This window comes from Caretta caretta, chromosome 8 (genome assembly GCF_965140235.1).
Source record: "Caretta caretta isolate rCarCar2 chromosome 8, rCarCar1.hap1, whole genome shotgun sequence".
Taxonomy (NCBI): domain Eukaryota; kingdom Metazoa; phylum Chordata; order Testudines; family Cheloniidae; genus Caretta; species Caretta caretta.
Genome location: NC_134213.1, coordinates 51,820,599 through 51,848,095, shown reverse-complemented (window position 1 = coordinate 51,848,095; position 27,497 = coordinate 51,820,599). Strand labels below are relative to the sequence as shown.

Below are 27,497 nucleotides of genomic sequence, written 5' to 3'. Positions count from 1 at the left end.
TGCTATGTACATTGGCCAAACCGGACATACTCTACGCAAACGAATAAATGGACACAAATCAGATGTCAAGAATTATAACATTCAAAAACCAGTCGGAGAACACTTCAACCTCCCTGGACACTCAATTACAGACCTAAAAGTCACAATTCTTCAACAAGAAAACTTCAAAAACAGACTCCAATGAGAAACTGCAGAACTGGAATTAATTTGCAAACTGGACATCATTAAATTAGGCTTGAACAAAGACTGGGAGTGGATGAGTCATTCCACAAAGTAAAACCTATTTCCCTATGCTAATTTTTCCCCTACTGTAACTCAAAGCTTCTTGTCAACTGTTTGAAATGGGCCATCCTGATTATCACTATAATTTTTTTTTCTCCTGCTGATAATAGCCCACCTTAATTGATTAGTCTCATTAGATTTAGTATGGCAACACCCATTTTTTCATGTTCTCTGTATATATACCTCTACCCCAATATAACACGGTCCTCAGGAGCCAAAAAATCTTACCGCATTATAGGTGAAACCACATTATATAAAACTTGCTTTGTCCTCAAGCATTTCCGTTATTAATAGTCACTTCCCTCCCCATGACTGACCCCTCAGAACCCCCACCCCATCCAACCCCCCACCCCCACTACCTGTCCCCTGACTGCCCTGACCCCTATCCACACCCCTGCCCCAACAGGCCCCCCGGGACTCCCACGCCCTAACACCCCTGTTCCCCGTTCGCCCCGCTCCCAGAACCTCCGAACCATCCAACTTCCCCCTGCTCCCTGTCCCCTGACCGCCCCCAAGACCCTCTGCCTCTGTCCCAGCCCGGCACACTTAACACACTGCTCAGAGCAGCGTGTCAGAAGCAGACACGCTGACCCACCGGAGCGCACAGCCCCGCCTCCCAGAGCGCTGCTTTACCACGTTATATCCAAATTCGTGTTATACTGGGGTAGAGGTGTATATACATCTTCCTACTGTATTTTCTACTGCATGCGTCCAATGAAATGGGTTTTAGCCAACGAAAGCTTATGCCCAAATAAATTTGTTAGTCTCTAAGGTGCCACAAGTACTCCTTGTTCTTTTTGCTGATACAAACTAACATGGCTGCCTCTCTGAAACCTGCTACATTTTCTGTCATTGTCTTTCCCTCCTCACTGAGTAATGGGCCTAGTCTGTGCTTGGTCTTCCTTTTGCTTCTAATGTATTTGTAAAATGTCTTTGTTACCCTTTGTGTCTCTAGCTAGTTTAATCTTGTTTTGTACCTTGGCCTTTCTAATTTAGATCTGGATAGATAGATTTTTTAATGAGGAAAAAGGGTAAATAAATGCTCATACTAAGTGCTAGTTACAGAAATGTTTAGGCAACCTTAATCATAAGAAAGGACCCTGTGTATTCTGCAATTCCACAACAGCAGAATTTACCATCTTACCACAGACTCTAAATTTGCATATTGTAAATATTTAAGTTTCAGTACCTTATTGTTGAAAAAAAAAATCTTGCAGACATGAATTGAGTGGAAACCAATGCAACTTTGTCCTTCCATGTGTACAAACATCCTGAAACAATAGCTCTTAGGCATATGAATGCTTCTGTTCATCCCAATGGATAACTCTGAAGCCTAATACTGGCACATAGATTTAAAGGATAAAAACGCAAAACCATATTGTTATACCAAATGGATTGTACCTGCCTCCAACAAACAGTTTGTCCATGTTACCTAACTATACATTTTATTGACAAGTTTAAATGTTGACATTATTTTACAGCTTTTTTAAAACCAGAAGTATTCAGCTGAATGTGTTTGCCCATTATTACTGGTTCCAATCCACATTAGCTTTATAATGACTGCAATAAGCCAGTAATTAACAGTAAAAAAGAAAGACACTGAGAAAAATAAGGAGCTTTTTAAATGCAGTGTCCTAAAGCTGTCAAAAACCTGTAATAGCTCCCAGAAGAGAAATTTCAAAACTGCCTTAGTTCTGAGTTTTCAACATGCCATAAAGCACCATTTATCACCTCTCAGCCACACTAGCGTTTCAAAAACAGGTTTAAATGTGGCTGCCGTGGATTATTTCTATGTATACAGATCTAAAAACTAATTAACAAACATATGGATGCAGCACTAGGTTCATTATTTATAAAACATCCTTGAAACAACTTTAAACCAGTTCAATTTTAACTGTTAACTAAAGTACATGTAAGTAGATTGCGTGCCCTAATCCATCATAGAAACACTGAACAGGAATTACATATAGTTATTTATATAGCACCATAAATGTGCAGGGCACTCAGTCAAAAGATAGTCTGTAAATTTTTGGGGCAGGTATACTTAGGGTGACCAGATAGCAAGTGTGAAAAATCAGGACAGGGGGTGGGAGGTAATAGGCACCTATATAAGAAAGCCCCAAATATTGGGACTGTCCCTATAAAATCGGGACATCTGGTCACCCTAGGTATACTAAGTAATACAATTAAATGCATACAGACTAAACTGTTTTTTATTCAACTGGGAATAACTAAACCACTTTATTGAAAAAGGATCTAAGGGTGTAGACCCAATTAGCTAGTTCTAAATTTATCTTGGATGGTGATTTTTAATTAAAAAGTTTTATAATTCAGAAGCAGCTTTTAAAAGTTAATACAAACATAGCTGCTTCCATGCATACTAAATACCAGACCCTGTCTCCCAAAACAGAATATGAGAGCTTCCTGACTGGGAATTGACAGAGTGTTAAAACTGCTAAATTACTGAAGTCTCTCGAATCTGAAAAGACAGAATCTAAATAATTTGGATGGAAGGATGTCAGGAATGTAGTCTGAGGAATCCAAACTGGACACACATATTGAAGGGGACTGAGGTTGAGTAAAGCTTATCAAATTACAAAGAATGGGGTGTTTTTTGGACAGTGAGTTGAGCTTTTGAAAAATCAGGATTGCACCAGAAATGCCCCTCTATTGGTGGTGCCAGGAGAAATAGGGTAAATTCTAAAATCAGCTAAATTATAACTCAGAATCTTTATGCTGAGCAAAGGCATTTTGTTCTGATGAAGCAAAAGGAGGAAGCAATTCTGAAGGAAATACCATAATCACGATGATAACAAGAGAACACTAGTTGTAGCGAAACAGAAAAAGACTATAGAATAGTCATCATATTTTTTTTTCTCCAGAACCAAGCAGAGCTATACTAATGCAAGATTGAGAGAGTGAGGTCTATTGAAGTGGAGCAGTTGGAAAATATCCCAACTAAACCTGCTCTATCCTGCGCTCCAGGTAAATTAGAACAATCAAATGCATATTTTCTGAGAACTTTCTCCTGCTTCAGTGACCTTTAAGAAAATAAAAAATAATAATAAAAAAAAACTAAGAATGGGAACAGAATGGAAAGTTCCAAAAAAGGAAAGGAGACACAAGAGTTTAACACAGCTTTACTGGTTTCTTTCCTTACCCTGTTTCTGGTTAAATTGTGACTCCTGTTGTATGAGAACATGTACAGTCCAGATGTTTGTTAACTGAAATGATATTTCTCTTTTCTGAGTTGATACATTTACTGTTCTCAGCTTTTTGTAGGTTATAAGTAATGTTCAAATTGAAAGTTAATGGCAAAAAATGTTGAGTCTAAACTCCTTTAGCTTAAGGCCTTGTCCGTGCTACAACCAGTGTGAAGGCCAGTTAATATTATGCCTGGTTCTAAACACAGTTAAATTGAGACACTGTGGCATCTAACAGTGTTTTAGCCATGCCAGAGGCTAATGACATCTCCGTGTTGCTTTCTTCTAACCAGTTCAGGACATTGTGGACAGGGATCTTTAACTGTTCCTGGGTACCAGCTGACTGGCTTGTCTATCTACCGCTCTCCCAAATATCTGTGTGGTAGTCCATCCCAATATGCCTTACCCCATACACAGCACTGCTATTCTGTGTGCAGTCCCGTGGGCATTCTATCTCCTGTTGAGGTACTAGATAGATCCAGAAGAATCCCTTCAGAGAAATTCGGAGTCCTTCCACCATTGAAGGGGGATGACTGGTGCTGTAGTTAGAATGATTTGGCCCATTTCTTCCCAGATAAATCCCACTCTGATATGCCTTGTGATGGGTTTGGGCCCTTTGGGATGTCACCTGATTTGCTGGGATGCCATGGAGTCAGACTATTCTGCCAGCCAGAGTCTCCTTTACCTGGCCTTGCTGGGTTAGGCTCACAAGCTTTTCCAGACAAGCACATAGGCAGGACCGCACCCAGCTGCACAGAGAGACAGAGATCCACTCTGGATAGGTTCAGCCTTAGGGGCTCGCCACAACACTCTGGTGCCCACTCCCTTTAAGGGGTACAAACCCAGAGGTTTTATGAAATTTGCCCTCTCCCTCAATGAGGAGGGCGATAAGCACACCTTCTTGCCCGTACCAATTAGAAATTACATAAACTGGGTTATATTATAAACAAGAAATACATTTATTAACTATGAAAGGTGAATTTTAAGTGAATACAAGAGAGAACAGACAGAACAAAGCAGATTACTGACCAAATAAAGCAAAACGCGCAAGCTAAGCTCAATATACTTAAGAAACAGGTTACCAAATGTAAATTCTCACCCTAAATGTTATTTTAGGCAGATTGCAAAGTTTCTGTGGTTCAGAGTTCCAGTTATATTCCTTTTCAGACTGAACCCCTGACTCAGTCTGGACTCCCCCCTTGCCTTCCCTTTAGGTGGCTTTAGCAGTCTTTCTTCTTGGGCAGACAGGCCATGGAGAGGAGTCCCCTCGTTTGCCTTCCTCCCCTTCCTTAAATAGGATTTACATAAGGCGGAAATCCTTTGTTTCCCAAACTTGACCCCCCCCACCCTCCTCCAGTGGAAAGTTACAAGTCCTCCCAGGTAATGTTTAGTATCGGTGACAAGATCACCTGACTCTGTAGTATCACAGCATCCATGAGTCAGTGGCAGCATAGAGTGTCTGCAGAAAGGCCAACCCTTTTCACAGGCCATTGTCCTCGCTGATGGGTCATCAGCCCTGTCTGGCTTTTCCATTGTTGTATCTGAAGTTTTAGCAGTGGGCGTCACCAAAAGTAGCATAGTTGAAATACAGATACATAGTCAATATTCCTAATTTCAGATATAGAAGTAATACAGGCATACAAATTGGATAATCACATTCAGTAAATTATAACCTTTCCAATGATATCTTACAAGACCTATCTTGCATAAAAGTACATCTCAGTTATGTCATATTCATATCATAAGCATATTTTCATAAAGAATATGGAGTGAAATGTCACATGCCTCTTCAACTCTGCATTTGAACAACATATTAGGTAGGCCTCCCCCTCTGGTTAGAAGTCATTGTGACATGACCAAGCAGAGGCTTCTCATACTCCTTTTAATGAAGGCAAGAGGTTTTTTGGGAGGTCTTCAATCCATTTCTTCAAGTCCTCCATGTTGAGAAGAGCAGCATTCTATCACCTAATATGACTTACTGGTTATTAGTCATTAGCAGGAATGGTCACATCCAAGGAAATCATACCAAGAAGTTGGAATCCAAGCAGAGGTTAGCCAATGCCTTTTTCATCTACTAGTGATCCCCAAATGACTCCAAAGCCTGCAGCCAGATGGTTAGCATCTTAGAGCATAAAGGCCATGGATGCAACCCACAATCATCTCTTGAACTGCCTGTCAGAAGAGTCTGAGGAAAAACACCTCCCTCAACATTGAGTACCAGTGTCTTCACTGAAAAGGGAACTGCTGTGCCTGGGAAAGGGAGAGGACACAGGTCTTGCACCATCTCTCAGACATGCAGTAAAAAGTAGCGTATCGCCTTTGCGCAGAGTGAGAATGTGGCTTGTCTGAGGATGCTGATTATGCCCCCTGTGGAAGGGGAAAGAGTTTTTTTCTGTACGTCTCATGGGCTTTCAGATCTCCGGATTCTTCCCATAACACAATCCTGGATTGTGTTCTCAAGTCAGGGGAAGATGCTTTCCTCTGTACATAGAGCTCAGAGAGCTTCCTGGAAGACCAAGGTACCAGATTGCCAAACAGTGGCCTTCCCACTGTTCTGAGCTCAATCTGTGTGGAGTTTTGGGAGGAATACAGGAGACCTGATCATTTCCTGTAATGTAGTCTCTTCAATAGCAATTGAGGAGGTCCATATCAAGATAAGAGGGCTAAGCTGCACATCTGTGCCCTTTGTGGTGTCTCTGTGCACACCCCTTCTGGTCTTAGACCTTGTGTCTTTACCTCTCCTGGGGTGGAATCCTGGGATTCTCCCATTCTTAGACCGGACCCTGGGCTACAGTACCCTGGTGGCTCAACTGTGTTTACCCAGCAGCCTTGCTGGGTTTGGCACCTGTGATTCTTTCCTTTTGGAGTCTGTGACCAGTGGTATAGAGAGATCAGACAGCCTTCTTAACATCAAGTATTGTTTATTTTTACATAAGGAATAAAGCATTTAGGGACAAGGAGTTTAAAAACAAACATTCTACATGCAAGTCCATCTTACCTGAAGGCCTGCCAACCTGTAATGAGGATCTAGTCAAGCCTAGCTTCTTCAAACATCCCAGCGGGTGCCTGTCTTAGTCTGGTGTCTCTGAATTGTTCCTCTCTCGAGTCCCTTTGCTCATGTCAGTTCCCAGGTTTTTGCCATGCTTGTGCAATCAGTTTGGTAGGCTCTGCAGGTCAAGCCACACTTCACAGAGCTATTGGCTCTGGTATTGTCCCATAACAATGCTCAAGGGTTTATTGAAGAATGTCTTATCTTGAGCAACTACACTCCACTATGCTCTCACCCAAGTCAGAATCTTGACTCCCAGAGCCTCCTATGTGGTATGGACTACTTGCCCAGCATCAGCCTGAGCAGCAGCACTTCTTGTAGGGCCCCCCTTTCTGCCCCAATTGAAGATGTATGATCAGTGGTGCAGAAAAGGCCTACCAGAAAATGGACCAGGCCCACTCACCACTCTAACCCATGTTTTCCCCCCACTATCGCAGTAATCTGCGATTGGACTTCTTGTCTCACCCTGAATTAGCAGATGACTGGAGAGGAGAGAAGAGGGACTACTAGTAAGAGGGCTTCATCAGGGCACAAAATCCTAGCAACCAGCTAGGCATTGGAGCTACCTACAGCAATGTAAACAAGGATCAGCAACCCACATTCCACATTTTGGGGATCCAGTGATATTAACCAAAAACTCATCTTGAATAGAATCCCACTGAGTTACAGCCTTACACTGAACTGGGGATACAGTCCCCATTAAATAACTTAATTCTGTCTTTTAGCTGTTTGTTTTAAAGGGATGTGACTGACTCCAATAAAAAAATGCAGTATATAAAATACAAGACCACTCCACTGTAATTAAGAGATTGTAAGTGCCCATGTCAGCAGAGTACATTCTAATAATAAAACAGAGGCTTTCGGAATACAGAGGGCTTGTCCAATGGTCTAAGATGGATCCAGATGTTATCAGGGTTTTAGCATGATAATCTGCAGGATTTTGGAAAACATTACGAGTTTTTAAAAGTAAGAGTTTAAACCCATTTTCATAGCTGCATCGGTTACTTGTGTCAGATCTGCCAGTACTAGGAAGTCAAATGAAAAACCAAGAGTGACAACAGGAGGCAAATCTCTCTCCCTTTTTCTCTTTTGCTTTAAAAGCATTGTTATCAACGGGGTAGAATTAAATGAAATCTCACAGACTGGCATCAAGAAGCTTACTGACCTCAATCCCAGCTAGCTAAACCTTTACAAATGTTCTTGTTCTTGGCATCTAATATACAACATACATGAATTTGGCTGACGTTACAAAACTGTGAATCTGGCACGATTAAATCAATCGGTACATCGTTTAAAGACAGCTTTACTTCCCTCCACACTCCAGTTTGACAGTAGCAGGTTTTACATAACAAGGTACTACAAGTCCTCAGAGTTTGCCCTCAAACAGTGCACACCATATACCCAATTCATTCCAGAGAGCTATTAGTTTCTAAAACCACCAAAAAGACATTTTAAAAAGCCTTCAAATTTTTAAGTGGGTAGAAAATTGTTTGGGCAGTCCTAACCACCACCCTATTTCAATTTAAAGAATTGCACTTAGTGGGTTCACTGTTAAGGCAAGGACAACAATGGAAAAAAGGAAACATTTCAGAAGGCCACAGTAGCATAAACTGCTCTATTTAAATGACACATCAGGGAGCACTCAATTTAACATAGATGCTATCAGCTTCCCCACATTACTAGCCACCAGTAAAATCAGTATGAAGTTACAAATAGTTTTAAATAACTAAAAATCTCTCCAAGGAGCAAGTAACTATGCTCACCTGTTAACCAGCTATAAGGAGAACAAAACAATTCACTGTTACCTGTATTCAAATCAATTTGATTACAGTCCGTCCTCCATTCATTCACTGGCTCAGTGCTGGGCTCCCCTTTTCGGGTCAACATCTTAGAAAAGCCACTTGAAAGCGTAGAGAAGATATCATGGATGAAATATCCCTGTTGCTCACAATCTACTGAGCGCACTGGTTGCAGAAATGGCTTTACACTTCTATTTCTCCAGTGTGGGGCAGGCTCAGACATAGACCTGCTGAATGGAACTCGAAATGGTATACTATCTGCCTGGCTCATCTTCCTTGCTGGGTCTTCCTGGAGATCATCAGCACCACTACTGTCCATCCTCAAAGGGCATTCAATAGGACTTAGCTGATTATGTTTCCATTTAAGACTGTGAGACAACTCTCTCTTGCTCCCCTTCCAGTGAAACCTGGGATGCGTCTGCCATCTGTATGCACCAAGTGACTTTCCTAGGTCTGAAATTGCTTGTTCATGTGTCCTCTTACTCTTCATTTGGTAGTACCATTGATATTCCTTCAAATTAGCCGCAACTTTTGTACTTCCACTCCCCTGTTCCGACAATGATCGTCTAAAGGCTGCAGCAGAGGGACGGTACTGCTTTTTAAACACACTCATTTTTCACCATTCAGCTTTCAGTTTCTTTAACTTACACTTCCTTTTGCTTTACCAATCATACAGCTACAGTTCACATTCGTCAGTACTCAAAAGCATTTTAATGCTTGAGCTGCTTTCTTCAGTAGTGTGGCTACGAATGACAGTAGATGTTCTTCCTGATGAGCTGGAATCAATCGGGTGTCATTTAGATATAGAATTTCACACCATCACTTATTACTCCATATTTCTGCATCTCAGTAGAGTCTTCAACATACAGGAACCCTCGCCTACAGCAAATTGTTCTCCTTCTGAAGATGAATTCAGCTCTGCGAAGTCAGTTGTCACTTCCTGCGCTTTCAGGTTTCTGCACCAAACTTTCAGGAAATGACTAAAAAACCACCAGTCTTGAAAACCCACAATGGGGTTCTGAGCCAATCGTAATTTACTTTTTCACTTTGCAACAACAGTGGGTTAATAAGAGAATGTGGAATTACCTTAACTTAAAGCCACACATTCATGCAGCATGAAGTCGCAGTAAAAAAATACCAACTCCCCCCCCCCTCCAAATCTAAATTAGCAGTCATCCTTCTTATGTTCAGGACCTGAGAAGTTGGGTACATTAAGTGATAGCTTAAAGCAACATTTAATGCAGAAGAGCAATTCCTGAATAAGTCTGTTCAGTGTATATTTACCATACATATCTTGTCAAACAAAGTATCTCAAAATTCCTTTAGAGAGGCAAAGAGATTCATAAGACTTGGGTGCTGCAAACCTCAGACAGCAAGGCAAAAGCGATGTTATATGGATCAGTGGGAGTAAATGAAAGAAAGCTGTAATTTAAAGTAGCAATAATGTAAATATACTGAAGGGAAATATGCATAGGGGAGGAGGAAAGAAGAGAGAAGGTGGGTGGGATTTAGTCAATCATAAACCAAAGTTAAGAAAGGGAAAGTTTTGAGGCAAGCTCTTGTGGCAAATGGAATATGCTTCTCCCCCGCCCCCCCCCCCTTAATAGGGAGTAGAGTTTTGCTTTTATAAATCTAATTGGAATAAGTGGATTGGAAAAAATATTCCTATCTGTTTAACCAAAGAATTTTTTTTTGCCCTCTCTACAGTTTAAGAAACAGCTGACTATTTTAAATTTGTTAAAGAAAATATCTGCTGCTGAACTCCTATCTCCTATGCCAAGTTTCAGACCAGAGCAAGATTTTTTAAAAAATAGTCTATTCATAAACCCCTGAAAATAGGAGGTTTATAATGGAAATATTGACAGACGCTTGACTAATGTTACAACAGCGACAATCAAAAAGACTTTTCTGGTAATATAAAAGGATAATCTGGCTTGGCAGACCAATAAAATTGTCCGTCCCACTACAGAACCTTTGCTTTGAGCTAGAGCTCTTTCATCAGCCAATGTACATCCCTGATAACTACAGCAGGCAAACATTGTGAATTGCTCCAGCAATTCCATTCTGAATCAACATGGAATGGGTCTGTAAAGATATCCAACTCACCACGACCAATTCCCTTTAAAAAAAATCTTGTGTTTTTTGGCATGTAAGATATAGAAAGATAGTGGCTGTGTTTACTTTAAAGTGGCCAAGTTTATGAGTAATAAAGAAAATCTGAAAAATAATCCTTGGATACAGAATACGGATTGAAAAATGTATTATGTTGAGTCCTGTGTTTTGTAAAAACCACGTTACTCTCTGGAACAGATGAGTAAATTAATTCACTATGAAAGAAACAAGCCAATGGGCAAGAGCGTCACAGACACTGCCAAGGAGACAAGATACATCTAATGCATACGTGCCTACAATCAAGCACTGGCCAGAGGCTCAGGCTCTTGGGGGATTTCTCAGGTCATCTCCAAAATCTCAGTACTCCTGATGATGCAGTGGCTGTGGGTACACTCCAAGAGCTGCAAGCACTGCAACTACTCAAGCGATATTGAATAGACTTGGAGAGAAAGCTGGATCATGCCCAGGCAGGCCAGAAAAGGGAGTTCATGGGCTTCAAAGTTGTCCAGATTCATTTATAAGCAAGGAATATTTTACAAACAAGTTTGCATTCAACATTTCCCATCTCTATCCTCATCCCCTTGGGAGACAGGAAAACCAGAGGACTACGAGTAAGTCAGAAGACAAGAAAGTCTCCTGCTTTCCGGTTTCTTACTGTATGGTTCAACACCTTCATTGAGAGACCAGAAAAACAGCAAATGGAAGAAAGTTCTAGGATTCAGAGAATTTCACCCCCCTATTCTCCAGTATGATTTTAAATAATCAAATAAAAGCTTTATGTTGTCAGAAAAAGCTCCCATCGGCAGATCATACTCAGAGTGCATGATACTATTTGTATCTGGGCATTTCTAGTTCACCAGTCACTGTGCCAGCTGACTTGGTCTCACAGGGCTTGGGCTAAAGGGCTGTTTAATTGCCGTATAGATGTTCAAGCTCAGACTGGAGCAGAGGCTGTGGGACCCCACAAGTGGAGAGGATCTCAGAGCCCAGGCTCCAATCAGAGCATCTACACTGCAATTAAACTGCCCCATAGCCCAAGCCCAAATCAGCTTACACGGGCCAGCCATGGGTCTTTAATTGCAGTATGTAGACATATTCTGAATATCTAGGCACCAACATTTGTGTTCCCAGTACCTTCCAAATGTTGCTTTTCCCAGATCAATCGTTTCCTGGGTTGAACATTCACCATACACACAAACTGAAGTATACCATAAACAGAAATGTCTTGCAGGTATATGGCAAGGAAAAAAACAGAGCAGCTATTTGGACATTTTCCTTCATTTGTAACTTTGTAATTTCTTCAGAAAAATGCACCTGATGAACTAGATCCTCGACTACACCATAGCTCTGCTCAGTGCAGCTGACAGAGAGAGAGAGAGAGAGAGAGAGAGAGAGAGAGTGTAACGAGAGCTATATATAGACTTAGAGTTTGGTTTATGTGTTATTATTTTGACAAAAACTATCAATGTTTGTTTAAGATTTTTTTTATTTTTACTGATTCACATTTTCACAGTTGAAGAAATTATGGAGGTCAGACAATAATTATTTAATGACTGTAGATGCAGAGATCCAAAAAGTTAAAATTTTATAATTGTTAAAACACAAATTGTCAGCATCACACATCACAACATACCAAGCAAATATCCTTAAATCAAACTATAATAAGTTCTCAAGCAGCATTTTTCTTACTTTATCTACCTGTAAATTCCAATTATTATTGGTGGAAATATTTTTTCATTGGTTTGTGTGCATGTTCAGAGTGAAATCAGTGTTTACTGACCTGAACTGATAAAAACCTAATGCTTCCAAGTCTAGCTATATACCACCTTCACTCTTCCCTAATCCCAGGGGCTGCTGAGGAGCCAGTTCAGTCCATGCCATGGTTCACAGCAGCTTCAGGCTTTCTTAAACTATGTAGACTTGTAGTGATTTTCAAGGAGACATGACTGGAACATGCTGAAGGAATCTTCAGCCGTCTAGTTAGGGCAGTTTTACAACCCCTTTGCACTGCCAAAGCTACAGAATCTGGTCCAGTGTCTGATTGACGGGAGGACGTTTTATTTTCCCCTTTCCAAAGCCACATATTGTGATTTAGTGTGTTTAGTGGTTATAGCAGGACAGGCAAAAGAAATTTGCCTTACCCTTGAGTAGACAAGTTAGAGGAGTTTAAATAATGTGTCATAACATACATAATGTATTCTATGTTTATTTCAATCAAAAGGGGAAGAGCTCTCCACATTTCAGAACAGATTATTAAAGATCTCACAGGTCACCTGTAAGGTGAGCCTGCTTTGCCTTAAGAGTGACACCACTAAAAGTTTAGCAAGGAAGTGTGTGCAACATGGATTATTGATGGAAAAGTAAATTAACCTGCCCTTGTCAAAACTTAGTGTCATATTTGTGACAGCAATTAAGGCAAGTGTGATTTTTTAAAAAATCCAGCTAAGACCTCTTTCTCCTTCCATGACTGGTTAATTTTCAGATTCTTGAGGAGATTTCACTCTGTCAGCTCTTCTCATGTCACACAATTTTGCTATTCTGATCAGGGGATGCAGAAGTTTAAAAAAATATTTCATTCTGGCTAGGGAACTGGACATTTCTGTATTTTTAAAGCAAAAACAATTTTTATCTTTTTTTGGATTGGTAAAACCATTCCGTCTTATTTTTTTCCCCCACCATAAAGCAGCAAAGAATAGCACAACCCCAATTTTTCCTCCCTTTTTCAGTTTCCTTCTAAGAAGAGGGTAGGTCCAGCCAAAAGGAGCTTAGAGCCACAAACAACTCATTCTGATCAAGGACAGAGAATCACGTACGGTCAGTCAGAAGAGTCATGGAACTCCAGCAACCCAGAAGTACAGTACTTACAGCAGTGTTTCTCAATATTCTTCTGATGGAGCTCCCCTTTCTAATGAGCTGGCAGATGACTCGCACACCTGCTTCCACCTATGTCTACTCATGCCTTATTCGGAACACTTTCCTCTTTCTTTGCAGTCCATTTACTCTCTCATTCTTAAGTGCCTTGGACCTTTCTCTTCTCTAATTTTTTCTTTGCCAATTCTAACCATTCCTCAGTTTTGCAGTTCTCCCTTCCTGTTCCCACTTCAGCAGGAAGCTATATGCTGCTTAGAGTGGAGGCATCTGTTGGTGGTTCCACATGTCCAGGTTAGTTGTGCTCTTGCTATTTAGCTTATTATCACAGGAGCAGTGAAAAGTGAGGTCTGAACCACTGGCTGCTGCCTGCACCAAGAGCCCTGTGGCTAGCTTCATTATGAACGATAGTGGAAACAGGGAAGGAAGGCAGGTTGCTTTCAAGCAGCACTCCAGCTTCACTTTCAGCCTCAAGGGAACATTAATTATGGCATTTTCTCACCTGTCAGGTAGTTTCTCTTCCCTGTACGCCACCGGCTGGAGACCTCTGTCTTACCAGGTAGAGCTAAAGAGCTGTAGCCCTTTCTTTACAGAATGCATTACCTTGGAGCAAAGGGTTGAACATTGTTTGGAGACAATTATGGCTTCATTTCAATTAAAAAAAAAAAGACCCAATAAATACTCGTTGAAATCTCCCTGGCAAGTTATGGAAACTGTTTAGTTTTTTTTTTTTTTTTTCAAATGTTTCATGTTTTGCACTGTCCTGCAGCCAATGTCAGTTTATGACCACAGGAACAACAAAAAAGGGGGAGGGAAGCGCCACTAAGAGCAGCAATGGTCACAACTGCAGCCATCAAAGAAAGTAAAAGCAGGAGAGTTAGAATGGGTTCTTCAGACTGAGAAGAACATTAGTTTTCATTTTTATAGCTACACTGACGAGACAATATTTTAATTAAGTAGTAGGAGGAACAGTAAAACATCAGGCAAATGTAGACACTAAAGTCAATTTAGGGACACGAGCAGAACCACTGAGACTGGGTAGGAGGCAACCAAAATAAATCACATTAAATATATCAACTTAAAGCCTCCATTAGCATCTGGGGAAATTAGCTTTGTAGAAGTTTAAAAATACATAAAAGTATATGGAAGCTTGGTGTGTTTTATTCTATTTACTCAAACAATAGCTAAAACTATTTGGAAATGAATAGGTGTATTTCTGGTCAACTCTACAAAACCATGCTTGACAAGCATTCTAACAATTGCTACTAGGAATACTATATGCTTTAGTAAAGATAGAGTGGTGGTGGGGGGGTTGTTTTGTTTTTTAGTAATCATGCTAGCTGAAGACATCTTCCCCTTTGCAAAATTTTAGCACATTTTCTGAAAGCTGTTGAAACACAGTTTGAAACCATAGTCAGTGCAGATGCAAATCATGTTTGGACATAGGGTTTTGATTGCTCTTGAGCTCAGTATTAGGACCAGATCCCAGCATATGACCAGTATGGCAAGAGCGTGTGTGCGCACGCACGAGTGTGAGACATTAAGTTGGAAAATACATAGCTAGTTGCGTCAGCATTATTCTAAAAAAAATGGATGTAATACAACACTAGTTAAAGGCAGAATGAGACAGACAGTAGTTGATAGCTTGATGATCAGTCCCATTCCCTTCCCCCTCTGCTGCTGTCCTACTAACAGCTTATTGAATGACAAGACGTCATTATCATCTTTCCAGTGGTATTTCATTTATATCAACTAATCTGCCTGCTCATTTTACTGTAATTCATCTGCAAGCTGATTTCCTATTGAACAGGATACCATAACCCATCAACATTTTTATGCCACACATTTCCAAAAAAGGATGCACTATATATGCACACATATGTAGGATAGTTAGCCTTTCTGCATGCATAATACAGGATAAAGCAACACAGAATGCAAACTATGAATTCAACTCTTAAAAGGTACCTTTAGTTGGGTGGGGAAGTTCAGACAAAAATTCTATGTTATGCTACTCTCAGTGTCAGAACTTCAGAAAGCAAAAGATGTGAAGCATTAACTCCTCCAACGACGAGAAGCCCAGGAATCTCAAATCAGAGATCAGTTTGTTTAAATGTAAATGAAGAAAGAAAAGCATTTTACTAATTACTCTCTTCATTGATGTTGCCGTTGCTCATCAATGAAAAACGGACTTTTAAACTGATGGAAACCTTGTCTGGCTATCTCCATTTCGCTGAAGTTCAAGATATTCTAAACAATGGCTGCCTCTTCTCTGAAAAGTTAACCTAACAATGGCACAGTGGGGTTCTGCGTTTATTGTGTCTCGATGATTTTGCATCAAATTTGTTTACTCTAGAAATAAAAAGATGATTCGTCTAACTGCAAGCTCAGCAAACTCAGGCTGGGCTCAGAATCAAGCTGTGTTCTATATTTCTCATGCAATGCTACCAATAATGAAGATGCTGGAAGCCAAACAAAGCCTTCAGCTACACCAACGCAACCCCACTGACTTCAAATTGATCTCATTTGGCCTTCAGAATCTATTGCTGTTGGTGGCATCCAAGACAGTTACTGTATCAGAGTTCTTCCACTTTGCTCAATCTGAGTCCTGTTACTCACAGGCAAGAACTCCATCATTCCAGACCATAAACTCATCATGGGAAGCATTTACATGGTCTGTTGTGTCACGATAGATTAATTTGCAACTGATTAGGCTGGGTCCCAAGCCATCCAAAGCCACCTATTACTCTGTCAACAGGTGAAATAACTGCAGTGAAAGAAACAGGCTCATTGGTCAACTGGAGAACATTTATTCAGAATATCTTCACCTTTCACCTCCTGTTTTTAACCATGTGAACCATATGTGAACACAGTCCCACGGCTCTCAAGAATTCTTGGCATGAGGGCTACTTTAATTCAACATTGATAAGTTTGACCATATGTTCTGTTTATTTGGGGGGGGGGGTTGAATAATCCACCAGTCATTTAATCATTTGATTTTCACACTTAAATGTACTAATATCAGCTTTGATTATTTTTTTTAAATCTTCAAAAGATAATTAACAGTATAAGATACAAAATGCAGATTTCTTTGTGATTAATGTTTTTTGTTAACAGCAAACAATACGATATTTGATCTATTTCAGTCACAGGATTATAATGTAAAACTCTCATAATTGTTTATAATATTTTGGTAGTTCCACAAAAAGCTTTAAGTACCTTCTAAGCACTAGAAGAGAAGCCCTGCTCCAAAGCAGTTTTCAAGTACATAAAAGGTTGTTACAAGGAGGGAGAAAAATTATTCTCCTTAGGACAAGAAAAAATGGGTTTAAATTGCAGCAAGGGAGGTTTAGAAAGTTTTTCCTAATGTCCAACCTAACTGTCAGAGTGGTTAAGCACTGGAATAAATTGCCTACGGAGGTTGTGGAATCTCCATCATTGGAGATTTTTAAGAGCAGGTTAGACAAACACCTGTCAGGGATGGTCTAGATAATACTTAGTCCTGCCACGAGGACTAGATGACCTCTCGCGGTCCCTTCCAGTTGTACGATTCTATGATTCCAAGAACTTGAAATCTAAAAAGGCAAAAGCAGATGAAGGGAGGGTTGAAGGGAAACAACATTCAAGAAAAGTAAGGAGGAAAATGGACAGGCATATGTCTTATTAGTTACATATTTACTTGTCCGTTTCAGGAGGGAATAGGGTTTTCCTTTTGGAAGTTAAGCACACTGAGTGTTAGCAATCACTTGGAATGTCATTGATAATTTTATATTAACACTGAGCATGAGTAAGGCTTTTTTTTTTTTTTAAACCTTGAGTATCTTAAGGACACTGGAGAATCTCAAAGATTAACGTAACACTGCTATTTCTTTTTACAATAAAAGTACACTTGCTGACTTACATACTTCAGCTACAAAAATATAAATATTCAAGCTCAGTAACTACACTATTCCCATTTAATCTGTACACAGACAAGTAAAAGATGATGCTGGTAGAAAGAGGAATGCTGCAAATTGCTAGCCAGAACATCATTCTCCTCTCTTTATCAAGAGAATCTGCCTTCTGATCATCAGATTCACAAGACAATGTTCAGTCTTAGTGCAGGACGCACCATCACTTCTTAAAGCATGGCCAGCAACTGTGGAAAGAAATAGTGTCTTTCATTTTCAGCTCGTCATGAGATTGTACCCATTCCTTTAAAATAAGGAACTAGCCACTGTGAGCCATGCCTTTGCCACCTCTTGGTTTAGTAGTGCATTTATATCCAGGATTGAAGGCAAACACCACATGGAAAACTACAGTATGTTGTTCACAGTGATAGGACTGAAAAACAACCAAGCACTCTTAACTAGAGACAGAAATCCCACAAGAGGTGCTAGTCCCCAAACACCAAGTAACAGTAGCTAAACCAAGCGGTAGAGAGTAAATTCCTTTACAGAAACTATTTTGCAACCCTTCAATATGCATATAGTACCAAGTAAGGGGTTGATACTGAAGAATATTTGGGTTGGAAAACATACATAGGCTCACTTCTAAACTGTTCTTTTGGAACCAAAACAACACTTCATTACATTAGATCAGTGGTGCGCAAACTTTTTCTGTTGCACCCCCCCACCACCATTAACGGAGTCTGTGCAGGCCCCCACGCCATTCCTGCACAGCCAAGGCTTCCTCAGCAGCAGAGCTTGGGTTGAAGGCAGAGCTGGGGGTGGAACTAGGGATAGGGGAGGAGCTGGAGCTAGAGGCGGAGCTGGTCTGAGGGTGGAGAGGGAATGAGGGCAGAGCTGGACTGGGGGTGCAGTAGGGGGTAAAGGGGAGCTTGGGGGCGGAGCTGGTACTAGGGGCGGAGCAGGACTGGGGGCTGAACAGGGTTGGGGCAGAGCTAGTGAGGGGGTGGAGTGGGGCTGGGAGCATGGTGCTCCCTCCCTGCCCCTCATGGGGGCTGGCCCTAGGGTTGCCAACCCTCCAGGATTGCCCTGGAGTCTCCGGGAATTAAAAATTAATTTTTCATTAAAGATTATGTCCTGTGATGAAACCTCCAGGAATATGTCCAACCAAAATTAGCAATCCTAGCTGGCCCAGGCCCTGCTGCACGTTCCCCTGAACATTCTTCAGTGTTCAGGGGGTGGCATATTCCACAATTTGAGGACCACTGTATTAGATCAAGTTTCCCTCATTGTGATATTGAAGACAAACTTGGAATTGGATTCCTCTGTTGAGCTCCCTATCTACACAGGGGCACAAAAAACTAGATTTTTGCAATCTGGTTTAGAAAGAGGATAAACTGCAAGATATCTTGGTTATGTTTTCTTCCGTTGTTTTAACTGGGTTTACTTAATCTACTTTTACAAAACTACTTTGCATCGAGTTTACACTTACTGCTCTATCTAGTTGGTACTCTGTCATCTTTTACATTTTGTTACAACTCCAGCTACTGAAAATGAAGAGGAAGGGGGGAAGAACTATTACTACATTTGTATAATTTGTATCACTGTAATAAGAAAAAGCGATGTGCACATTTACATAAGCCCTGCTAGAGCTGTTCATGCCAGAAAAGCTGCACACGTTTCTTAGTTTTTATTTTAAACACTGATTGTAAAAATAAATTTTAATTTCCTAAATCCTTTTACAAAATAGTACCAAAAGTGCCATTACCGTCTACTTTCCCGTTAATCCTCTTCCTATAAAAGATCCAAAGAAGCCATTATATATATGTCAAATCCATGCTCATATAGTTCTTTAACTAGTCTCTAAAACTAGTGCTGAAAATAGAAAAACATTAAGTTTGTGATCAAATCCCATGAAAATCAAGTATATTCAAATGAAGTCAACCACTTCAATCCTCCCTCTCCCTAGCTGTTTCTCCTCCATGTGATGGTCCCCAGAGTTCCCTTTCCTCATTCAGTACTTCCCCATGACCCACCCAGCTCCACTGTAAACAACTCCTGGAGTACCAGAAGTTTTAATCACTAATTGCTTAGTAATAAGCATTACTAGTCAAGTGATAAAAATGTTAATTGCTAAGCAGTTGGAGGAGATCCAGCCCTTGACAATAAAGATTAGTTAATTTCTTTTAATGCCCTTTCTGTGAAAGCTATCCAGTTCCTGAGTGTGTAGAAGCAGAAATACACGTACAAAATTCTAGTTCATCTTCAGTATTTATTGCACTGAGAAAAAGGCCACTGAAGCATACCGCAACACTGCTTTATATAGGAACTAAGCCAATTTTAGATTCACTACCAGATATATTTTAATATATAGCTTCCAAGTTCTCAGGAAAAATCTTTCTTACTTTAGATATTCAAAATTTCAGACAAATCACCTCCTCCAATCACAGACAGTCCAGGAAAATAGGGCATAACAGAGGGACATCTGAACACAGCCTTCACTACAAATTCAGTACTGTGCCCTATAATGTGTTGTTTGGACAGTCTGTATGCAAACACACGCAGATATATCAAAGAAAAATTTATTCAACCAGCCATAGGAAAAAGCAATCTAGAGCTTTCTATATTCTTTCACTTTCAAAGCTAACTCAGACTGCATGACACACTAGAGCTGGAACTGTACATAAAGTGCTCTCGTGCCAACCATAATTGGTAAGTTAAGAAGAGTCACAGATCCCTTTCAATCACGATACATAGCTAAATAGCCTCAAGGATGACTTTCCCTCCATTTGCTAGAAAGACATTTTTCAAAATGCTAAGTTTTGTTTATGCAAAGCTAAGTAATTAATGATGTAACATCCCCTTCCCATCTCCTATCACTGGGATCCATCTGCTTCCCGCTGCAAAACTTCCTGTAGGTGAAGACCACTTCTCCTTGGACTACGTGTCTAGAACAGCGCACCTGACATATCTGCATGTGACTGCTTCACATAAGTGAATGAAGACACTCAGGGGAAAAGCTGAGCAGTACCTTAAAAAATTGCTGTGTTTGGGATCATGGTTATCTATTGAAACCTGAATTAGCATTCCTCTGAAGGCAACACTTCAAAGTGTTAATACAGCAAACTCTCAGCTAGAAATGCATGTCAGAGACTGGACCAATTTGTTAGTGCTTGCAGAAAAAGATCAGCAATTTTGAATAAATCAGAACGCAAAGCTGGTTTCCAGTATCACAATGGGCCTGTGGCCAAAATAAAGGGCAACATCCTTCTAGCTTAGTCCTCAGTCATCATGCAACTACACCACTATCTGACATCTCTTCACCAAGGCATCCAGTAGTCACAGGACTGGCCCATGTGTTCTAGCCCTCAGTGCTTTTCTTTTTACTGAGTTGACTTACAGTTGATGTAGCTACATCAGCATACATATACCAGTGCAAATTTCTCTAATGCAGGCCCTCAGTCCTGACTTGTAACGGTTGTTATTCCAGAATTGGCTTCCCCAATGCAGGTACTGCCAGCTGTGCTATGGACAAAAACATTCATGGGGCTTAACCTGAGACAAATCACTAAGACTTAAACTGAAATATGAAGTCATATATCTAAAAGAAAAAGACTAGTGGCATTAACACATTTCACCTCCTTTAGTGACAATCTTTGTAAGATCCCTCTCAACTGAAAAGAAAATCTAAAATTAGCAACTGTTCTTATCCCCACTCTGATATCCATTTCTTTATGATTACAGATTGGGTTGAATACCATGTCAAATCTTCACCAACCTACTCACTTAGCCTTTTACTGAAATTGTTTTCCAGTAGGCAAAATTACCTTTTCATCTGCCCAATCCTCTTTTCACTTGAGCCAGGGGAAAAAGTATTACACTTGGAATCTTTTAAACCAACATTCTACCAGCAGTAGACAATATTGCCAAATTTGATCACAGCATCAAGCAAACTAACTGCAAAGTTAGCATTACTGACCAAGGGAAAGGATTTGTAGCATATACATATGTTAATGGATAAATATTATACCAGAGGCCCTGCTGACTGTTCAAACAAAATTCACATGACCATTTTTCTCTCTCTCTCTGTCCCCCTTCACATACAGCTGTAGTAAGTGACCACATCCTCTACACACAGGCTGGCAAATATAATGGACCTGATAATTTTAGCATCCACCATTTCATGCATGCACTACGGGAGACAGACACACCATATTAATGGGACATCATTCATCTAACATCAAAAGCCCTGGCTGCTGTAAGTAGGAAAGGGAAGGCTAAACATCCTGCCCCATAAGCAGCATCTGTAGAATATTCTTCAACTAAATATAGAAAGGGGGGGGAGAGAGGGAAAAGATAACAGAGCCTGTAATTGATGTTATCTAGCAAAAATGCTGAAGTTATATAATTCAGTCTGACTTTTTTCAAAGTTCCAGACATATCAAATTATTTTCTGGAAATTTACAGTGTACACATGTGCAGCCACGCACTACTTCTACTGTTCCAAGTTGGACAAGTTAAAGATAATTGAAAATTGCACTTTCCTGCAGATTTACAGCTTTAAAGGAATCTGGAGCAAAGATTCATTTAATAAAAATAGAGATTAAAAGTATATTAAAATCAGTTCATCTTGCAAATCTTAAACAGTATAAAGGGAGAAAAAAAGTAGAACAGGACAACAAAGGTGGAGTCTTAGGTTTGTTGTTACAATCCCACTGGAGAGGACACTAAATTCCACTACTATGCATTGAGCTGTCCATAGGGAAGTAGAGAAGAGAAGACGGGGTGGTACCTCTGAAGTCAATTCCACCATCTAATAAGATTTTAATGTGGCAGCAGCAGAGGGGAGGATGACAGAAGGAAAGGCAGGAGACGTAAGCACAGCAGCACCCTTAGATAAGCTTATTCTGGGAAGGGCAACTAGCTACTATATAAATATCCATTTGAATATAAAAAGAGAATGTTATGTTACACAATAAACAAAAGTTAACTGAGGTGCTCTGGTATAGAACGAATAGATTCTAGGCTAGGATCTGTGGTGATAGCACACCCAATTTCTTCAGTTAATGAGAACTCAGTTGCAGCTATACTGCTGTAGGTGGTAACGTCATCTGTAAAGTGTGTTCAGTATTGGTTCAAGCCATAAGGAAAAAGGAAAGTCAATTGTTAATTTAGATTATTAATTCATTAGATTTAGATTCTAGACATAGAGGAAGACGATCTCAACAGTAATCACAGTTTAAAAATTCTAAATTTAGGTCAAATTTTGGGTCCGACTCTAACGAGAAATGTCTTCTGGATTTTAAATAAATTTTCAAGTATTTAAAGAACTTGCTATGTAAAAAGACATTACTTTCCTCGACAAATTGTAAAAACTAATTGGTCACTTGGGACCTAAACAAAGATACTGCTGTGTATTGTTGCTCCTCCTCTACTCTCAGTCTCTCCAGCAACAGCAAATTAAATATATTTCAAGACCTAAGTAAATATTCAATGTGATGGCCCTTCACTAACAAGTTATGTAAATTTCAACTACTATTGCAGGGGGCTTTTGTCAAATTAAAAGGTTGAATTTTGTAAGAAACAGAAATAGTAGTCTTTAATTGTAGGTTTGTTCTGAATGACTGTGTAAAAATGGCACAGTCTTACCCAAAGAATCTGCTCCATATGTGTATTGAGTCATATCTATTGACAACAGTGAGAAAAACTAAGTTATTTTACTCCTGTTACCACAAAGGACACGGTTATAGCTAAGGGCTTGGCGACACTTACATTTTAGAGCGCTCTAACTTGCTGGCTCAGGGGTGTGAAAAATCACCCCCCTGAGCGCAGCAAGTCAGAGTGCTTTGAAGAGCTAGTGTAAACAGGCTCCGAGTGCTGGAAGCCGCACTCCTAGCACTCGGAGCTGATCCCCTCATGGAGGTGGATTACCAGGAGCGCTGGGAGACCTCTCTCCTAGTGCTCGCGCGCATGACCACACTTGCACTTCAAAGCACTGCTGCGGGAGCGCTCCCACGGCAGCGCTTTGAAGTTTTCAGTATAGCCACGCCCTTTGAGAAAATAAGCTAGAATGGAAATATTTACATCTTCCTCTGAAACAGCTACGTATCGTCCACCTAGAGGGCAAATTACTGGATTAAAAGGATTATTGATCTGATCCAGAATGGCAATTCCTCTGTTCCTATTATACATATAGCTAGCAGAATTTAGGAGCAACAGATACGCTGACCAAAACCTCTCAAAACCACATGTGCAGAAATTGCTCTGATTTCACAGACTGTGTTTTGTGAACCAACAATCCACAATAATAGAACACCTGAACACTGGTGACAGAAGCGTTCTAACAGAGTGAACAAACAGGTTTTTTTCCAGCATACTATCCCCATGAATCCCCCATACTATCCAAGCATACTATCCCCATGAAACACATCTGAAGTTGTAACTTCTCAGAAACTGGAAAACCTGCAAAAAAGCCAACATCTTCATTCCAAACCAAGAAGTAAAATCAACCACTGCTCAATCGAACAGTATTCTCCAGTACCATTATACACCAATATATTATTATGGTATAAATAAGGAACAAACTTCAGCAATATCCATAATTACAGTGTTTACGTTCTGCTGTGTAAATACCACAAATCTTTAATAGAAAAATTCTCTCTCGTATTATGGTTCCTGCACTGGTGTGAGCTAAGAGGCTGTGGAGGACAAGGTGGAAATACCTACAGTGGTGGCAACACCCATTCATCTACAGTATTTGTTTTGGAATTTTTGCCCCAAATTTTCTCCCCTTCCCCCCAGAACATAGAGCATACCTATCAGGCAGATGACCCCAGCCTTTGCCACCTTGGAAGCATTATGAACACTACTTCATTACTCTTTTCCATATGCCAAGTGCTCATGCATTCAGGATTTCAGTTTAGTGATAAAAAACCCCAATGGGCAGACCCAAGGGCTTTGGTGCCCTTATTAACAAAGTAAAAAAGCCTTACCAGATGTTTTCAAGGGAGAGGTCAGACAATTAAGTAAGTTGTGTGTACCTTTCCAGCATTTTAAATGTTTGAGTTGTATGTTCATTACACACACAAAACAATTAGTTTCACTCATAGTTAACCACTGAAGTATGTGAAACTTGCTGGTCTGATTTGTATTTTCTGACCTGTGCAGTGACTGCTGAATGAGAAGCAGACAAAGAGGTTACTATCTACTAGACTGGACTACCATCACTTTGTGGGGAATAATTGGCACCACAAGTTGCAATATAGGGAATATAGAGAGGAAGTGGGGTCTGCTGTTTAGTGCAGGAGGCCAGCAGGTGAATTAATTAGTCCAGGACTCCTGACTCAGTTTCTGATCTTGGGCGAGAAATTTAATCCCAGTGGCCTTTGTAAAACCGGGATAATGCCTTGAAGTGTATCCAAAATGCCATGCAGACATTAGTCAGTGATTTTAAATAAGATGTCATCATTACCTTATAATTACTATCTACAAATCGGCCATGTGAATGTCAGTAAGTAGAAATGGATGACAGGGAGGAAATATGACAACCTGTCAAAAATCTTGGGAGACTATAAGAAGCTCTTTAGTATATTCTGAGACATTCAGTGATACAAAAATCAGCTATTTGCTGATAGGGTTTGTGATGTACCTCCAAGACCAGGATCAGGGAGGTACAAGAATAATGAAGGAATGATCCTCCATTCAGGTGGAAAGCAGCCTAGAACAATGAGGTGACTGAAGATTAAGGCTTGTCTACACTGCCACTTTACAGCACTGAAATCTTTCTCGCTCAGGGGTGTGAAAAAATACACCCCTGAGCGATGCGAGTTTCAGCGCTGTAAAGTGACAGTGTAGACAATGCACCAGCGCTGGGAGTCGCGGTCCCAGCACTGATAGCTACTCCCCTCGTGGGGGTGGGTTTTTTGGGTTTTTTTTTTTTACAGCACTGGGTGAGCTCTCTCCCAACGCCGGTGCCGCAACTACACAGCCACGTTAAAGCACTGCCACCGCAACGCTTTAATGTTGGTAGTGAAGACATACCCTAAAAGAAAGCAGTTCTCCCCAGGTTGTTTGCACGGGCTAGAGCTGGGCAAATAGAAAATCTCAAGAGAAAGGAAGGAACAATCAGAAAGGTTGTTAGCTCAGCAAGCATACATTTTAACTGCTGCTCGGGTTTTGACTGCTGGATCTGAATAATCTGAAGGGAGCTCAGTGGAGGAGTTAGAGGAGGCTCCGTGACCAGGAACAGAAGATGGAGCCAGGTGAGTGAGTTCCAGAAGAGGGGATCTGGGACCCCAGGAGCCATTGACTAAAGCCTTTGCAAAGAATGCTCTAGAGTGGTGAGGGCTCAGGAACTAATTGCCTACAGGTGTTTATTATTTTGCCTAAATTTGAGTTTCTCTTGTGATTTGAAGTCCATGAGTTATTTGCTTCAATTATGTGTCCCTGAAGAGTTAAATTACAGAACAGAATATCCAGTAGGATGAAGCTCTGGGGAGGGAGTGATAGTGCAGCTGAGCCGGTCAGCACTGGTCCTGGTGGCCCAATGCAGCTGGACCAGAGGATCCCATTCCCTAGAAGTGGTTCCAGACAGATACTCTCTACCTGAGAAGTATGTCCAAGAGGCCAGAGGATGTGGCTAAACCCTGCTGAGAACCCAGGGGAGTTTAGAAGCACACAGATCCAACATGAGTATCCAAACACAGTTGGCAGGCGAGCATCCAGGAGAGAGAGCTATGCCAGGACTATCATTTTAAAATAAAATAGCCTTTCTGTGCCAGTTTATTTATATTTAAGTCTAACGCTAAACTAAATATATTTGAAGGTAACAATATACAGGAGGCTCTTCCCAACAACAGAAGGATATACGATAACTCAATGGTCAGAAGAGGAAGGAAGGAAGAGATTGGCACTTTCAGAAGACTATTTATGGAAAGATTTTGCCATACACACACACTCCTTCACCACCAAAAAGAAAAAAGAACAGTATACATGCATGGCAATACATCTGTATGAAGAATGTGTTCTAGGCAAGGACCCCCATCACCAACATTATCCCTCTGAGCAGACAGTCCTCTGTTTTCTGTATGGCAGCCGGAGAGAGGCATAACCCCAATCCTGAAAGAACCACACACAACAGCAGCCTCAGGCGATGTCCATGACATCAGTACTTTGTTTCTTCATGCCTCATTACTGTTCTGGAGAGATTACTTCACTTTCAAGTTCCAAACTATTTTGTTTTGGGTTTCGTTAAGCATGAACATTCACTTACCAGATGACTAAACTGCATATTTCTGAGTCAATCCTAAATCACCTGTGCATACAAAGTCCAGTTCTTCAAGCTATGAAAGCTGCACTGAGGACCTTACCTACAATAGGCAACCTAGTCTTAAGCAACCACTTAAATATATTCTCAAACGTTTCTGTTACAATATTTTCCCCAGTTTTAGCTGCAGACTCCTCTACCAGGGGCTGAGTTTTTCTGGCCCTTTGTGTTATTGCTTAAAAGAGAGTCTACTCTGCAATTCATACCTCTAACACTGATCATCTCAAAAGCATTTACCAACAAACAACTAAGTTTCAACATCCCCAGTGAGGTTACTATTACATCCTCATATCAACAAATAGATGTACACAGAGGTTAAAAGACTTCTAAAAGGCCCTACTGCAAGTCATTGGTAGAACTCAGAAATAAACCCCAGAAAGCTGCAATTACTAATCCCCAACTAACGACTGGATCCTATTGCCTCCTATACAGAAAGATAATATAGGAGTGACTCATCCATTCTTAAAGTGCCATTCTGTTGCCTGAGCATATCCTATGGCATTTTATTTACTTCCTTCAGTGGCAAAATCACTACTTTTTACTCCTATTAGCCTAGAAGATTTAGTGCAGCTATGTATTATGTTCTGTTCAGATTCAGACCACAATCAACAGAACTGTTAAGTAAGTACTGACTGCAGAATCTGTTTTACACATGATGTGACCAGCAAACAACCCAGCTTGACTTCCACACAGCAGGGTAAGTTTCCAGGCAGTTAGTAAACCAAAAAACCCCAACAAATATGATGTCACTCAGACACAAACATGGATCCCCATGTCAGTTCTTAATAGACACTTCAGAGTAATGCACTGCACTTTTAAAGCAAGACCAAAAAGGTAAATTTGTGCATTTCAATCCCATTAGGCCAGTGGTTCTCAGCTTGTGGCCCAGTCAGCACACAGCTGAGGCCCATGTGACATCTTCCGGGCCATACAGGTAGTACTGGATGCAGCTCACAATGGTAAATAGGATAAGAA

At 40.6% G+C, this 27,497-nt stretch overlaps 1 protein-coding gene across 7 annotated transcripts in view; it reads right to left on the bottom strand.

Moving 5' to 3' along the window:
* RASAL2 (RAS protein activator like 2) overlaps positions 1-27,497 on the bottom strand; it is a 295,807-nt gene that overhangs the window by 202,885 nt on the left and 65,425 nt on the right. For 2 of the 7 annotated variants that reach the window (XM_075131482.1, XM_075131483.1), the window contains exon 1: positions 8,340-9,244. The exons of 3 other annotated variants lie outside the window; for them this stretch is intronic. In XM_075131482.1, the coding sequence (XP_074987583.1) occupies positions 8,340-8,946 (607 nt within the window). In that variant the 5' untranslated portion in view covers positions 8,947-9,244. Of the gene's footprint in view, positions 1-8,339; positions 9,245-27,497 lie in introns of those variants that run through there. 2 more of the 7 variants (XM_048860722.2, XM_075131484.1) reach the window with 1 other exon arrangement.